This window comes from Capricornis sumatraensis, chromosome 10 (assembly GCF_032405125.1).
Source record: "Capricornis sumatraensis isolate serow.1 chromosome 10, serow.2, whole genome shotgun sequence".
NCBI lineage: Eukaryota > Metazoa > Chordata > Mammalia > Artiodactyla > Bovidae > Capricornis > Capricornis sumatraensis.
In genome coordinates, this window is record NC_091078.1 from 53,693,333 (window position 1) to 53,710,838 (window position 17,506).

The window sequence follows — 17,506 nt, forward strand, 5'->3', positions numbered from 1 at the left end:
TAAATATTCCATTGTGTGGTTGTATCATTAAGTATTTTATTTATCCATTCATCAGGAATAGATACTTGGGATGTTTCCACTTTTTGGTTATTCAGAATAATGCTGTTATTTGTGAACAGGTTATGTTTGAACACCTGTTTTCAGTTCTCTTGGGTTATATACATAGGAGTGGAATTACTGGGTTATACAGTAATATTGTGTTTAATTTTTTGAGGAACTGTGAAACTGGTTTGCAAAAGTAGCTGTGCCCTTTTACATTTTACCAACAGTGTATGAAGGTTCCAAATTTCACATCCCTGCTAACCCTTATAATTGTCTTAAAAGAGAAAGAAGCCATCCTTGTGGCTATGAAGTGGTATCTTACTATGATTTGATTTGACCTTATATGTAGAAAATCCCAAAATTAGTAGGAGTTTAATGAGGATTGTATTGAATGTTTAGGTCAGTTTGAGGAATATTACTGATCTTTAACAGTATTACGGCTTCCAGTCCATGGACAGAGGCTGTCTTTCCATTTGATTTCTTTCAGCAGTGTTTTATACTTTTCACTTTATAAGTATTTTATTTCCTTGATTAAAGTGATTCTTAGTTACTTTATTCTTTTTGATGCTGTTATAATGGAATTATCTTAATTTCCTATTTGGATTCTTCATTGCTAGAGTATAGAAATACAGCTGATTTTGTGTGTTGATTTTGTTTTCTGCAACTACTAAATTTGTTTATTATCTCTAATAGTTATTTTATGGATTGCTTAGGATTTTTCATATAAAAAGTCATATCATTTGCAACTAGAGATAGTTCTTCCTTTCCACTCTTGAATGCCCTTTATTTCTTACTGTAATTGCACCAGTTAGTTCAATCCTGATTTAAGCAGTGAGAGTCCACAGACTTGCCTTGATCGATATCTTCGGGGAAAACATTCCAGTTTTTCACTGTCAAGCTATTAAGTTTTTCACAGATGGCTGTTCTCAGATTGAGGAAGTTCCTTTCCGTTCTTAATTAGTTGAGTGTTTTTTATCATAAAAGGGTGTTGGATTTTGTCAAATATTTTTTCTGTGTCTCAAGATAATCACATGGATTTTCTCCCTTCATTCTACTAATATGAAGTATTACGTTAACTGATTCTTGAGTGTGACCACCCTTGAATTCCTAGGTTATCCCACTTTGTCATGGTGTAGAATTCTTTTAATGTGCTGCTAGATCTGGTTTGGTAGTATTTTGTTGAGCATTTTGCAGTTATATTCATAAGGGATACTGGTCTGTAGTTTTCTTGTGTGTGTGACTTTCAACTTGTGTGTTTTTGTGATTGTGTCTTTTGTAAATACCATATGGTAGTAAGATTTTTCCTTTACTTTTAGCTTGACAATCTCTTTCTGGAGGGTTAAATTATTCATATATTTAGAACCATATTTTTCTACAACATTTGTCTTTCTCTTTTGATTTCTGTTTTCTTTCTTTGGTTCCTCCTCACCCTCACTTTTTATGGTTTTATTGAGTTCCCTCCATTTTTTCTCACCCCCTCCCACCTTTTTTAACAGGATGAAAGTTGTATACTTACTTTTCTTTTTTATAGTTTATTATGATGTGTCTGGGTATGGGTTTTCTTTTATTTAAGTTGCTTGATATTCCATGGGATTCAGTGAATTTGAGAAATTGTGTCTTTCATCCATCCTGGAAAGTTCTTAGTTTTCACTTCTTTGAATATTGGTTTTTCCCAGTTGTCATTATTATGTCTTTCTCCATCTCTGATGTTGAACCTTCTCAGTTTATTTTCTGGGTCTTCCAGCCACTTGTGTTTTCTGTTGCTCTGTGCTTCCTTCTGCCTGATTTCTTCTGGTGTGTCTTCCAGTTCACTAGTTCTCTTCAGTTATATTCCAGCAGTTTTTTAGCTATCAATTAGCTTCCTAATTTTATAACTTCGTTAATTTCCAGAAATTTTATTAGGCTCTTTTTCAGTTCTTCTCATCTTCTTTCTCCTGTCATACTTTTACTCTAAAACATATTAAATATGTTTAGTTTATATTCTTTTTCTTATCTTAGGGTCAGTAGTCTTTGTGGTTTGGTTCTGTGATTTGTTATTTTTTCCTGATTTTTTCTCATACCGGTTTGTTTCCTCTTATTTCAGTGTTTTTGTTTGTGTGTTTCCTGTATTTTAAAACTCTTTTGGAGGGTTGTGTGTGTGTGTGTGGTTAATCTTTTATTTTGAAATTCATTTTAGGAGTTTGTGTCATACAGGTAGTCATTTCCAGCCCTAAGTTCAGGCTTTTGATTAGGAATCTTGAGGTGATACTTCTTTTCTTTTCTATATAGAGCCAGGGTTCAGATGGTCAAATTCCCTTCAGTTGGTCAGTTTTCCTTTAAATACTCATCCACTGAGTGTCATCTATTTGGAAGTCCCCATTTGAGGGAAGATAGTGCCTTTGATCTGATCTCCTACTCATATTAGCCCCACCTGTGTTTCCTGTCTCCTGTTAAATGTACACTCTGAGCCACTAGAGAATGTGGAGTTGGTGAAGTATGGACAGTAGGCCAGCTCCACCTTGTGGCCTGTTTTATATGGTTCATTAGTTAAGAATGATTTTTACCACTTTTAGAAAACTGTTATTAAAAAAAAAAAAGAATATGTGAGACTGTAGTCCCCAGTCCTAAAATATTTACTCTAACGTTTGACACACAATTTGCAGATCTCTGCTCTAAACGGTCAGGCATTAACAGGTACCATTGACTCTAGCACTTGAGTCCATTGGTGGATTAGCACTTTCTTACGTTTCTGCCTCTACTGTCTTGTTTTCTCAGCTCTGCATTCAAAAGGCTTTTTTTTTAATGTTAATTTTCAGTTTGTTGTATTGGGTTGACGTCTAAATCTTTTATTTGTATGAATTAATCAGTTTTCTCTTTGTTTTGTTTATGGCTTCAAAGTTCTAAAGGCTTTCTGTTTATTTTATCTTAAAAAAAATCTTCATTTAAAAGTAGTTTTGGTATATGGATGTACATAATCTCTTAGTCATCTTAATTTCACTGAGTAAGGTAATGGCTAACTTAGCCTTAAATTTTACAAGATGTTTTGTTCAGTATATTATGACTTGGATTTCTACAGTGGAAATTATTGTACTAATTTATATTCTAACCAGTACTGTAGGAATAGCCCTAGCTCACTAATTCTCACCTATATTGAGTATGATCATTTTAAAAATGTTCTAAAGTTTTTTACACCAGAAATGATATTTCACTGTTGCTTTGCCTCCTTTTTAAAAGTCATTAAGGTTGTTGGATGAAGAAGAAGCGACTGACAATGATTTAAGGGCAAAATTCAAGGAACGTTGGCAAAGAACGCCATCCAATGAACTTTATAAGCCTTTAAGAACAGGTAAAAATGTCCCTAAATGACTTCCACTTGAGTAAGTTCTCATTTTGTATTCACAATTTTTGCTTGATTGAATTAGGCTCCATATGAAAATCCAGGTGTTTTGCTTCAGTTCCATGTAAGATAAAAAATAACAAGGATGTTCACCATGATAAGTTCAGATTCTTAAGAAAGTGAAAATATTAAAATGATCCTGTAACTCTTACTTCCTGTTCCAAGCTTTCTGCATATTATAAAAAAAGATAAATGAGATCTTATATAAATATATGGTGTTGTGATTTCATTTCATTTAGTAGTGATACTGTTGCTGCTGCTAAGTCGCTTCAGTCTTGTCCGCCCCTGTGCGACCCCATAGACGGCAGCCCGCCAGGCTCCCCCATCCCTGGGATTCTCTAGGCAAGAATACCGGAGTGGGTTGCCATTTCCTTCTCCAATGCATGAGAGTGAAAAGTCAAAGTGAAGTCACTCAGTCGTGTCCGACTCTTAGCGACGCCATGGACTACAGCCTATCAGGGTCCTCCATCCATGGGATTTTCCAGACAAGAGTACTGGAGTGGGGTGCCATTGCCTTCTCCATAGTAGTGATACTACCAGGTAGTAAAAGATGAGTTTTAAATTAACCTGAGGCCAAATTATTATTTTTAAGACTTTGATTATAAAGATTTTGTGCTTGTTCAGATAAATGATATCTAGACTTGCTTTATTTCTCTGTAAAAAGTATTTAATACTATTGTGAATTTTCTAAAAATGTATCTGCTTTTCTTATAAGTCAGATTTAAAGAGTGATCCTTTGAGACAGGAACATTTTTGAAATAAGTTGTAACAGTTTTTGGAGTGAATGTTATCTTTCTATATTCATGAGTTGTAGAAAAAGATTAATGTCAGTTGGCTTTTATTTAGTGGACTGTAACCACAAAGGTGTTTTAAGGTTATAAAACACTAAAGATGCAAAGACTGACAGGAGCTCAGTTTCTGTCATCTGGTGCTTTCGGGCTGGCAGGGAGACAGGTAAAATTGGGGAACAAAATTGAAAGTACAACCAGCTTGTGTACTTTACTGCTAAAACCATTACTGTGCTCTGGTAACGTTTTCTTCTTCTACAGAGGGAAACAACTTCAGAACCGTTTTGGATAAAGCCGTGCAAGCAGATGGACAGGTGAAGGAGCGTTACCAGGCTCACCGAGACACCATTGCGCTTCTGTGTAAGCCGGAGCCGGAGCTGAATGCTGCCATCCCTTCTGCTAACCCGGCGAAGACAATGCAGGGCAGTGAGGTGAGGATGTGCGCTTTGATGTGGGTGGCCGGCCGCGTCTGACAGCTATGTTCAAGCCATTACACACAGTGAATTGCCCAGTTTTCTTCTTACTGACCTTTTTTAAAAAAATGATGTACATGGAGGTGGTTGTGTTTAGAGCGTCATGATATATATACACTGTGTAAACATTATATTACTATCCATTTATTGAATGTTTCCTCTGTGAGCTCAGTGCTGTGTATATTCACAGTGTTTAATTCAAATTTGATAAAAGGGAGCAACTTGAAAGTAAAGGCACTTCTTTGAGGGGGAAGGACTGGATTGGCCAGATACTCCTCTGACCACATTCTTTGTTTCTTGCATCTTTCAATATGCCACCTTCTACCATATTTCCCTGGGATTACCTCTGAAGGGAGGGTTGTCAAGGTGTGCATGTTAATAAGTGGATCACATTGGGATGATATTTCTACTGGTTACAGGCTCATGGGAGCGTGATTGGCTGAGACCCTAAGGGGATGGGTGTGACTGATCACTGTGAGGTGAGATAGGGGCCCTGAAGCACACAGGAAAGTAAGCCAAAGGGCAAGAGATACTGCTGAAAGCTTCTTGAAAAAGGTGAATTTCCTGTGACAGTAGTTCTCAGAAGTTATCATTGTCATTTCTTATCTGTCTTTGCTCAGAAGCATTTCATGTATTCATTCAGCCAAGAGTTAATGGACAGGCATTTGCTGTGTAAGGCACTGCGCTCGGTACACACGATGGCCAGCCCTCACTCCCCACTTACAAGCAGGCGTAGGAGAGGAGACATACACAGAGATAACCGGGATACAGGTAGAAACTGAGACGTGTGGGGGCTCTAGGTGACGGAATTCTCAACGTTCCAGCATTTGGAGCCCTTGTCTAGGTGGCTTCTTAGGACATTGGCACATTATGAGAACAGTGGACAGGCAGAAAGGTGAACAGGAGTAGGATCCGAGAATGTTGAGTGAGTGTATGCAGAGCAGCTACCAGAGGTTGAGTGGAAACCGGCCCCTGAAGTGAAGGGAAAACGGCGTCAGGGGATATGCACAGACCCTGGATCTCTGGTTGGGGGCCAGAGAGAACGACCACTGTGAAGTCAGATGCTTTGAGGATGTCGAGGAGAAAAGGAAGGTGGTTGAAATATTAAATTTGTAAAGAGGAGACTGCACACCCATAGAACAGCAGCATGTTCTGGCTTCTTTTGATTTTATTAGAACTCTCTTTAATGTCCCCCCTTTTTTCTTTTTAGTGTCACATACACAACTCAGAACTTGCATGGCTTTCGTTCTTTGATTCTGCTCTCTATAGAAAAGGAAAAAAAATTTTTTTTAATTTGTAATAGCTGCTCTGTTAATCCAGAACAGTATTACATAGGGGAAGAAAAGTTTGACAGTCAATATGAAGTTATTGTATTGAAACTAGATTTTCTGCATGGAGGTAACCAACAATTTTCAGTGCTGTATATATTCATTCATCATGTGTCTTTATCAGAAAAGGCAAGCATCATTTATTTATTAAAGCTCCTTCAGATAGTTGTCACCATAGTTGATGACACATTAGCCAGAGTTCTTATGAGAAACACCCAGCCATTTGAATTGCTGATTATTAACGTGATACAAGGTACCTGTTTTATTAAGAGGTCCAAGCATAATGGGTAGGGCTGTTTTTTCTTTCTTTCTGAAGAGGCCAACTATCTAGTTATTTATCTTTGTTCTGTTTGGGCAGCTGTTTTTAGGTACTGAGAGGATGTTAGTTTCTATACTACATAAGACGGTCTGTTTCAAGATAGTACTGACTTTCAGCTTTGTTTACTATTTTTAAAAAAATTAATTCTGCATATTCCTATTTCTCCCCTAGCTTTATTTCACTTGACTTCTATAAAGTTTTTGAACTTCTGTTAGGCATAACATACGTATAGAAGAAAATGACATTTCTTACTTTCCTAATGGCCAAGCAACCTTCACATAGGGTTAAAGTCAAGGTTGAGATTCCATTATCAATCTAAATTTATCAAGAGGTAAAGCTATCAAAACCTTTTCGAATATATATGCTATTGTATCCCCCAACACAAACTGTGTTACATGATTATAGAAATCCTTATAATTCAGCAGAATAAAGGATACTTTAATTCTTGGTCTGTTTCTCATTTTTCCTCTGTTCTTGTCTCAGCGCTTATATGCTTAAGCCTTTTTAGTCCACAGTGCATGCAAAGTAGAGAATTAAACTGTGAGACATAACCAACAGTTAATAATAATGGCTCCTACTTATGGAGCACTTAGCCTGTGTTAGAAATTACATTAAGCACTTATATAGACTTACTTCAGTCTTTCCAACTGTCCTGACATATAGGTACTATTATTTTTCTTGTTTTGCAGATGAATTTTCCAGGTAAACTGTCCTTGGTTATATGGTAACAAAGCCCATGATATTCACTAAGGGAGTATAATCAAAGAGTTGAAATATTTTTTTCTATGTCATCATGTTTCACTTTGCTGGACAGCTAGATTCCTTCATTTCTGTATTGCAGTTTTGATTTAATTTTGTGTTTTGGATGGGTAGAAGAATGTTCATGGTTCAGAAGGTTCCTGTAGAGAACTCTCAGCCCTGTTCTTTCCACCTTATTCCCATCTGCTCTGTATACGTAACGTATTCATTAGTGTCTGGTCTGTGTTTAGTGCTTTTGTATTTGTGAAAAATACATATGCACACAGATATACAGAATATATTATGTGTGTGTATAGCTTTATATTCTGATTTCCCTTCTCACTGAAAATGCGACATACAGTGTATATGCTTTTGTACCTTTTTTCATTTAATAATATGTCCTGGAAGTCATTTGCAAGCAAGACTTTGACCTGCTTGTCTAATGTCAGATTCTGCTAGGCCCCTTTAATAGACTTTGCTGTGCCCATCCAGCCATGATTCTTTGCCCTCTTCTTCCTTTTAGAGTGTCTGTGGTTTGATGCTTCTTAGACCTCTGGGAGTCACGTTAGAACATGTTAAGAGACTGCATTTAAGAGAGGACACCTAGGAGATAAACAGTGGTTACCAGAGGCTGACATGTAGAAGAAACTTGAGGCTTTTCCTCAGGTTTTGGTTACCACATGGGAAGGTTGCCCTGGACCCTCCTGTCAAGGAGCTGATGACTAAGGGCATGGACTGCAGAGCAGGGCAGCTTCTTAGGCACGGGCAGTCGGTGAGGAGACCTTTGGGGTTGAAATTGCTGCTGGTAAGAAGCGAGTCAAGGGTGGAGATGGGGTTCTTGGACGGTCCCTTCTTTGCCCACTTTCTTGCTCTGAGCATTCTTGGTCAAGCAGAATGGGGGCTTGGGGTTGCCCAGGCGAAGTGTGAAGAGCTGTGAGTGAAAGGGAGCAGCTCACAAGGGCCTTAGAGGGCAGGCACTTGAACCCTGAAACACTATTACCACATAGGGGTGTTAGGCATTTATGAATCATGTGGCTGTTAGGCAGAGACTGAATGAGAGGCAGAACTCATGATGTGAAGAGAGATAGGACCTACCCCTTCTTTCTCTCCCAGGGTTTAAAATCAGTGTATGACTTAGAGCTTTCTGTCTCTTCTTTGTCTCCCCCTCTTGAGTGCGGTTTCCATGTATCGTTATCTCTATTTTTATCTCCATGTCTCCCTCTCTGAATCTCACTATGTTGGCAAAATAGGGTATCTCTTGACAAAACACACCTTCCTCTACATCATCGTGAGGACACAGTAAAGTATAAATGTGGTTAGAGAGTGGTTTGGAGTCAGGCAGACTTAGGTCTCAGGTTTCACCTCTGCTCCTTTAGTAACTGTGTAACCTCAGGCCGGTGACTTAATTTTTCTGAGACTCAGTTTCTCCATCTGTGGAATAGAGGTAATAAATACATACTCTATGGGATATTGTAAGGAGTGCATTAAATTAGATCTGTGAAGTGTTCAGGATCGTGCCTGGCGCATGATAAATGTTCAGTAAATCTGTTTTCATTATTGCTGCTGCCATTGCAGGCTGAACCACTAAAGGTACAGCAGTGTCTGTATGTAAGTAAACCTGATGTCTGAATTATACTTGGCTCTCTGAGAAATCATCTCTCCCTGACCCTGGTGAACCTTTGTATAATTCCCTGCTGGTAATTGGCTTCTGGTTTTTTGGGCAATTCAGCTAAAAGTTTTTTTAAATTGTATAGGTGGTGAATGTCTTAAAATCCTTATTGACAAATCTTGATGAAGTAAAGAAGGAAAGAGAGGGGCTGGAGAACGACCTGAAATCAGTGAATTTTGACATGACGAGCAAGTTTCTGACTGCTCTGGCTCAAGATGGTGTGATAAATGAAGAAGCTATTTCTGTTACTGAACTGGATCGAATCTATGGGGGTCTCACAACTAAAGTCCAGGAATCTCTAAAGAAACAGGAAGGACTTCTTAAAAATATTCAGGTAAAGTTTATATACTTCAGTAAGATTTTTATTTTAAAAATTACAGAAGGGATAATCTGTATACAGGAGGGATAATCTGGACTAAATCTATCTGTTTAGGATTGTGTTTTTGGCAAGTATTCCATATTAATAGAAACCTGTAAACCGTTGGTTATATTTTCATGCCCACTGAATTTGGGGTAATTTTACTAATGGAAAGCTATAAAGTAGTGTGCTACTCCAAAGGGAATATATTAGGTAAATATCTAATAATAACTCAGTGTAATCATAGGTGATTTTCATAGTTGGAAAAGTATCAATAAAAAATGTCATGAGTGATATTAATTTCATAAATATATATAACTGCATAAATCTTTCTTTTCATAAGGTCTCACACCAGGAATTTTCAAAAATGAAACAATCTAACAGTGAAGCCAATTTAAGAGAAGAAGTCTTGAAGAATTTAGCTGCTGCGTATGACAACTTTGTTGAACTTGTGGCTAATTTGAAGGAGGGCACAAAGGTATGAAGCACACAAAAAATAAGAGCTAACTGACCAGTGTAGACGTGAGGATATAGTTTGAGAAGCTAATTGGCATTTCCAGCTGGACCAAGTCATTCTTCATCTTGAATTCTTCAGCTATCATGACTTTGGCCCCCGAGAGCTTTGTTATAAGTGGGAGAAAGCTTAGTGAAGGTGGTGGATTTCATGGGAACTTTGCAGAATGAGTATGCGTAGACATTCATTTCAAGTAGCAGGATTTAGCAAAAATCAGCAATACTTTGTTACATGATAGAAAGTCGGCCAGTCTGAGTGAATTATGAGGGAATAGGAGTCGTAGTCAGAGCTGATATGTGATGGGGAAGGGGGTTGGTATGACTTTCATAGTCTCTGCTGATGGTTTAGGTGATGATAGATTTGTGATATGCTTGTGTCTTAGAGTGCTTACTGAATATGTTTCAGTATTTTCTAGCCTTTCCTTTATTTATTTTTGGGGAAATGCTGATATTTGGTTTGACCAATTTTGGGGATTTTTTAAGTTTTTCAAATACGTAATTCCTGTTGGTACTTTAACTCCACAATGATGACTGAATAAAGTTATCTCGATTTTAATACAGTAGGTATAATGTAAAACCCTCTAAAGAGAGCATAGAAATACTGCCAAAACCTTCCAAATAGAGAGGATAGTAAAATGCCGTTTTAATATGATTTAAAATGCTTTGTTGAAATAGGTAAGCTGAGAAAACTCTCCAGAGTGCTTTTGGAAATCCTTTGAAAAGTTTCTGAAATGATGCCTGCGTTTCTGAAGTGAACGTGCAAATCTAATGTTTCCACTTAAATAGGTTGTTTTTATTAAGTAGTAGATTTTTTTCTAGGAATTGGGAACTTGTTCACGATCATGAAACTTAACTTGTCATTGAGTTTTCGGTGACAGCACTTTCTAATGATTATTTTATTTATTTTTTTCAAAATATTTTAGGTCATATTTAACAATAAGGTACTGGACTTAAGTGGTATGACTGTCTCTCATGCAGAGGGTTTTAGTTCTTTAACTGTTATTGACAAATGAGCTTTAAATTGTGTTCCTCTTAGATTAAAAATTATTCTGGTTTATCGCTTATGTTTCTTTGCTTGTAGTTTTACAATGAGCTGACTGAAATACTTGTCAGGTTCCAGAACAAATGCAGTGATATAGTGTTTGCACGGAAGACAGAAAGGGATGAGCTCTTAAAGTAAGTTTATTTTCTGTATCAAATTGTACTTTTGAAGTATTTTTCTTAAAAAAAAAAATCATATTCTTGCTACCTCTTTTAGAAAAATCACATGTGGATACTCTTGTGGTGGGTTGGCAGTGTGAGTTAGCAGTTTCCTTCATTTCCTCTGGTGGTTTACAAAGCAACAGGTAACCAGCCGCATGATTCAAGAACAGCAGGATGTAAAGGAGCACAAACTCTAGATGAAGGGAGAATAGTGATGTCACAGAAGTGATGGCAGCACAGCTCATGTGACGATCTCAGGGAATGCCAGCAAACACGAGCAGTTCACCTTGAAGAGGCAGATGGGGTCCTTGAATGGAGCTGCAGGCACAGCATGAGGGAGAGAGGATTTACAGCTCAGAAAATGTCAGCAAAAGCACTTTCTATAGGGCCTACTGGGCAAGCAACATAGGACTCACTCTGTGTGGAGTAATGGAGAGCCGACTCAGCATTGATACCCATTAAGATGAGAAAGAGAGCAAAATTTAACAAGACTAATAGATGAAAAACATTCACCAGAATAACATTGTCACAGAACAGGTGAAATTTTACTGTGAATTAAAAAAAGAAGGTTAGGAAACAATCACTAAGGATTACCACAAACAAAGCCAGTACTCAAGGAAGATGGTAGGAAAACAAGAGGTCATAAAATATGAAGTGTCAGGATTTAGGACACAATTGGAAGAGAACAGAACCATCACAGATGTGAGATGAAATGAGGAGGAGCCAAAGCAAGAAAAGACAGCGAAGAAAACACAGGAGCAAAGAGTAGCAAAGAAGGAATCAAAGAAAATAAAACCAGAGCAAGGAACAGGATTAAAAAAAAGTAGAGAAGGTGGGCCAAGAAGATCTAACATACGTAAAACTGAATTCCCTTCAAAGAAGAAAATCCCAAACAGTGAACAGAACAAATACTTAATGATACTACTCAAGAATATTCTTAGAATAAGTCCTGTTGAAAGGGTATACGTCATTTGGTCAGGAAAAACAAGTAAGAACTGTTAACACTTATTTGTATTAAGGCATATACATTATTAGCCTTCAAAGATAATGACCAAACTTCCCTGGTGGCCCAGTGGTCAAGGCTCTGTGCTCCCATCACGGGGAATCGGCTTGATCCCTGCTTGGGGATCTGAGATCTCACATGCACATGGTCTGGCCAAATAAATATTCTTTAAAAAAGAAAATGGCAGAATCCTATTAAGGCAGTCAGGCAGACAGATCAGGTCAGTTTATAAAAAGGTGAAAAAAACCTAGGCTGGCATCACTGCATGCTAGAAGAGAGTGGAATGATTGCTATTCAAACTCAAGGAAAGCAAATATAAGACAAAGATTTTATATCCGGCCCGCCTGTCCTTCAGGTATATTCAAAGTCAGGTGGTCATTAGCGATGAATATGAAGAACCCAGAGACTACTACTCAGGAGCCTTTCTTGAGCCCCTCAGATGACCTCACCATTATTCTCATTTGTCCATGCTTAAAACAGTTTCCTGTAGAAGAATGGGGAGAGCTTAAGAGCTACTTCCTTCTAGCCCCAAGACAGAGCAGGGCCATTTGTTATCAGCTTTTCTACTAAACCTTTAAAAATCAAATATTTAAAATCTTTTAAAAACGGTTTTAGAGGTTAAAAACAAACCCAAATTAGTTTTAGTAGTAAGTAAATCTGAAAAGAGTAAAACAGAGCAGTCTTCGGACCAGTTTTATTTATGAATATGGATGTGAAAATTCTAAATAAAATGCTTGCCGTTTGTATTCTCCGGGATATTAACTAATGAAGGAACATGAGCATGACCAAGGAGTGGGTGGTTATTCCATGAATACAGTGATTGGTTTAGTATCCTTACACCTAAGGAGAAAAAGATGGTCTTCACAGATGAGGAAAAAGCATGAGGAACTATGCACATTCCCCCTAAAGACCAGTGCCACCTGTCAGTGCTGTCATTCTATTGGCAGCACCAGCCAGCACCATTGGGCAAAAGGCGATGAGAGATACAAAAATCGTGAACTGTCACTGTTTACAGACTTTATGATTGTGCATCTTGGAAACCTAAAAGAATCAGCAGCCAGAGTCTGCAAATAATAAAAGAATTGGTGATTGTGAAAATAATTTGTAGCCATCAATAGCATTCATACAAGTAAAGACATAGAAGATACAGTGGAGGGAAAGACCTCAGTTAAGTAGTCACGAGAAAGTAAAATACATAGGAATAGATTTGTCATATATGAGACCTGTATGAAGAAAGCTTTGAAACACTATTCAAGGACACAAGAGAGGATTTGAGCAAGTTATAAGACATATCATGTCCTTAGATAGGATGAGACAGCTTCATGAAGATGTCAGTTCTAAATAAATTTATCCATTCAACATAATTTTGATTAAAAAAAAAACACATTTTTGTTTAAAAGTAGACAAGTTGTTCTAAAGCTCAAGGTGAAAAAAGTCAAGAATAGCCAGGAAAAACTGCATAAAAATAACAGCAATGGAAACTAATTTACCAGATTTTAATATATGTAATATTGTCTCTAATTAAAACACAGTACTGGCACATGATTAGACTAAAGACAGAAGATAGGAAGAGATTTAAATCCTTAAGTGAATTTAGTGTTTTAAGAAAAAAAAATCCTAAATCATAGAAGTTAAGAAACAAGTGCCTAGTCATTTAGGAAATGAAAGTTATTTTTACAACAGAATAAGTTCCAAACAGATCATACTTGAAATGTATAAAATGAAATGAAAAGAAAATGAGAGAAATTTTTAGTAAAGCTGGAATGGGAAAGGTCTTTGTAATTCTGACATAAAATCCAGAAGCCATTAAAGAAAAAAGAGTAAGTTCACCATAACATGATCAGCAGAGTCAAAATGTAATAAGCTGGTGGAAAGTGTTTGAAACTTATTCCCGGGACAATAGGCAAATTTACCAAATTTATAAAGAACTCTGAGATACTGATGAAAAGGGGAAAAAAACCCAGTAGAAAAATTGGCAAAGGATGTGAACAGAAATTCTGCAGATGAAATAAAAGTGACTGATAAGCATATGAAAAAATACCTCCCCTCATTCAATATAAATATGAGTTAAAATTACTCTGAAATGGCATTTTTCAGACTGTCAAAATTTGGAAGTTTAATAGCGTGCTTTATCGGCACACTTTGGGGAGCAAGTCTCATCCTGCTGTGGGAGTGCACAGTGGGGCAGCCCTTTTGTGGGACACGGTAAGGTCTGAATTGCAGACCCATACATTATTTAATCCAACTTCTTTTTAAAGGATGTTTCCTATTTACCAATATACAAAAATCTCTAAGATGAATAATTTATGTTAAAAAAATAAGATTACAGACTAGTGTAAAATATGCTTTTTGTGTAAAAAGGGAGAAAATAAAAATGAACATTTGGATTGGTTTATTTCTGATCAGGAATCTCTGGACAGGTTCATAAGAAAGAATAGTATAGTGTTTGTGTGTTTGTGGGAGTGAATTGGTGGAATGAGAATTTGTAGATAGTGGTCTGTCAGTTTTTGAATCAAGTGAATATATTTCCGTTTTGTAAAATTATACCAAATTTAAATAATTATGGAGATTCTGAATTATTTTTATAGTCACCATCAAGTAGTCTGTAATTTTATTTTTCCGATTGTGTTCCCATCCTTGGCCCCCAAGGATGTTGAACTCTTGGTTCAGATTCAGTCTAGTAGAGAAGCCCAGTTCATGAAACAGATAAAGATGGATCTGTGATTTACTAGCTTTGTTTTATATAGTGGCTAGGAAATTCATGTAGTGGCTAGGAAATTCATCTAGTGACTAGGAAATTCAAATAGTGGCTAGGAAACTCTCATTTGTCCTTTAAATGTGTTAATTACTGCAACCGTGTCTGGTTTTTCAAAGGAAAGAAAGACGTTTTATATCTATATTCGTGTTAGATATTGTATTTATGATTAAATATACTCAACTAATTAGGTAATTATTAAGATAATTATAGATGAGTAAAATACTTAAACTATTAAATGTATTATATTTACTATATATGGGATACATATACAGACACACATATACTAAATGTTTCAGAATCTGACCTTTTAAAATTTTAATATGGGCTAAAAGCTTGTAGTTTATATTGTAAGCATTTATTACAGATTATAAACATTTAGGAAGTATTTGTGATTTCTTGATGAATGTGTGTTCATCTTTTTTATATATGGAGTGTCTAATTTATCTTTCAACTGGGATTGTTTTAGAGAGTGAAAGTGTGGTCTGGGGACACTTGCTGGAATCGTTCCATCAGGACAGCAGGGCCTGCCGCAGACACTTGAGGGCATGTTGTGTTTGTTGTTCCGTGCTTGTGAATCAGCACAGTGAGAAATTGATCAGTACCAAATATTTCATAAGAGTGTATTTTACTTTAGGGTTTTGTTTATCGGGATTTGGGGATAGATTCCAATTTACTGTTGGAGGAGTCTTTAAATTTTTTAAAAAATTTTGATGCTGTATTTTAGTGGTGCTTTCAATGTCTGTCTTTAATGAGATTACCTATGTGAGGTATCTTTTAACATGAGGTATCTCAGTGCCATGTTTTGGATATCTTCAGAAAATTTCATCAAGAAATTTCCATTGTTTTCTGTAAACACTGATATACAGTGATTAAAATATTAGATAGGAGATTGTAAACAGTTGTGGTTTTCTGATCATTTTTAGATTTTTATGTTAGGAGTTTCTCATCTAGGGGCTGACCTCTTACTAGAGAGAGGGCAGTTTCTTAGGACTGCTTGCTCAGTTTAACATGTTCCTTACTCTGGCTATAATTATGGGCTCTGGAAAAGTTTACCTTTTTCCCTTATCTTCAGAAATAGAATAAAACTGACTTTATTTTATTTAGTAGTAGGAAGAAAGATGATTTCAGTTAGTTCTTGCCAAGAACAGAAATATATAGTATATTTTAAAACACTATCATTGTTTTGATTCTGTTTTCTGTGTTTCATACATGAAGAAAAGAAAGAAAAATATCTGGATTTTACAGATGTTGGTTTTTAAAATTGTATTAATTTCTAATGCTTCTGTCTTTAATAAGGGACAAAAATTGTGTTAATTTCTAATGCTTCTGTCTTTAATAAGGGACTTGCAACAAAGCATTGCCAGAGAACCGAGTGCTCCTTCAATCCCAACACCCACGTATCAGTCCTCTCCAGCTGGGGGGCATGCACCGACGCCGCCAACTCCAGCACCAAGAACCATGCCGGTCAGTAAGCAACCATTACCTTCTAAGATGGAAGTTTTACGTGTTTGTGACACTTTGCTAGCTGTGAAGGATAACACAGACTTTACCTTGTAGAGCTCTGGTGGGCACCACTTTGATCAGGTGACCAGCCTTCTGATGTTTTGCAGTATGAAGAATACGCATTCTTTATTTATGGACACTTCTGAATTTTTGCTAAAAAATATTTACCTTGAGTTTAATGAAGTCTTTGGAACCAACTTCCAGTTTATAGCAAAGACAGTGATAAAACCATAAATTAAATCGTGCTGTTGGAAACACTTGGACAACCTAGAACAGGAACATTCTTTGAGACACTTGTCTTGGTTTTCTAAAGGCGAATATTATAGAAAGAGAAAAGGTAGATGGCGAGGGCTTCTAGATTAAAAGAGAGGAAAGACTCCCAATAATCAAATGTAGTACATGAACCTCAATTGGATCTTGGTTTAAACTCTTATAGGTGTTTTTATGAAAAATAAGGAAACTTGAATGTAGGTTGGATACTCAGTAATACTAGGGAATAATTATTAATTTTGGAGTAACTTATTAATTTTCTCAGGGTGAAATGGTATTGTGATTATATAGGAGAATATTAGGACTTGTATACTGAAATCTTTAAGGCCATTGTCCTCAAGTTTACAGCTTAACTTTCAAATGGTCCTGCAAATATGTAGAGATAAATATAAGAATATAATTATAGGTAAAGCAAAATTGGCCAAATGTTAATAATTAATAAATTTAATTGGTAATTATGTGATTATTTATGATAGTACTCTTTTAAGTTTTCTGGTGTTTGAAATTTTAATATGAAAAATCATGGGGCCAGGAGGAGATAAGAGAAAAACGCTATCTGACCCGTTCCTTCCTCCTCCCTCAAATGTGTGACCACAGATGGGAGCAGTAAATGATTAAATATTGGGCATCAGGAATAGAGCAGTGCTATGGAATATCCACAAATTGGAGAATTATTTTTCAACTGTGGTACATTCCTGGAGTGGTGAGCCCACATTTAAGAATGGGAATTAGAAATACATTTGGTTGGATTCTGGAGTTTCTCGTACACTCTCATTCATTTTAATTGATAGCAATTTGGCAGAAAGCTGACCTGTGTTGTAGTCAGTGCCGACTTTTTCTTACAGCCTACTAAGCCCCAGCCCCCAGCCCGGCCTCCACCTCCTGTGCTGCCAGCAAATCGAACTCCTGCTTCAGCTCCGGCTGCAGCTCTAGCTCCAGCCCCGGCTCCGGCAGGCACTGGGACCACTGTACCAGCTCCATCACAGACTCCTGGTTCAGCTCCCCTGCCTCAGGCCCAAGGACCCCCATACCCCACCTATCCAGGGTATCCCGGGTAAGACTGAAACTCTGTCTGTCCTAGTGAATTGGCTAATGTTTCTAACTCTGGTTAGTCTTTTAAAAGCAAGGTCACCCATTCTCTGAACGGAGGTGTCACATAGACTAC

At 36.9% G+C, this 17,506-nt stretch overlaps 1 protein-coding gene across 2 annotated transcripts in view; it reads left to right on the top strand.

The window, feature by feature from the left end:
- PDCD6IP (programmed cell death 6 interacting protein) overlaps positions 1-17,506 on the top strand; it is a 74,482-nt gene that overhangs the window by 52,761 nt on the left and 4,215 nt on the right. For both annotated transcript variants that reach the window (XM_068981613.1, XM_068981612.1), the window contains exons 11-17: positions 3,256-3,367; positions 4,468-4,637; positions 8,819-9,067; positions 9,435-9,569; positions 10,686-10,780; positions 15,909-16,032; positions 17,187-17,395. In XM_068981613.1, coding sequence (XP_068837714.1) covers positions 3,256-3,367; positions 4,468-4,637; positions 8,819-9,067; positions 9,435-9,569; positions 10,686-10,780; positions 15,909-16,032; positions 17,187-17,395 — 1,094 coding nt within the window. The remainder of the gene's footprint in view (positions 1-3,255; positions 3,368-4,467; positions 4,638-8,818; positions 9,068-9,434; positions 9,570-10,685; positions 10,781-15,908; positions 16,033-17,186; positions 17,396-17,506) is intronic.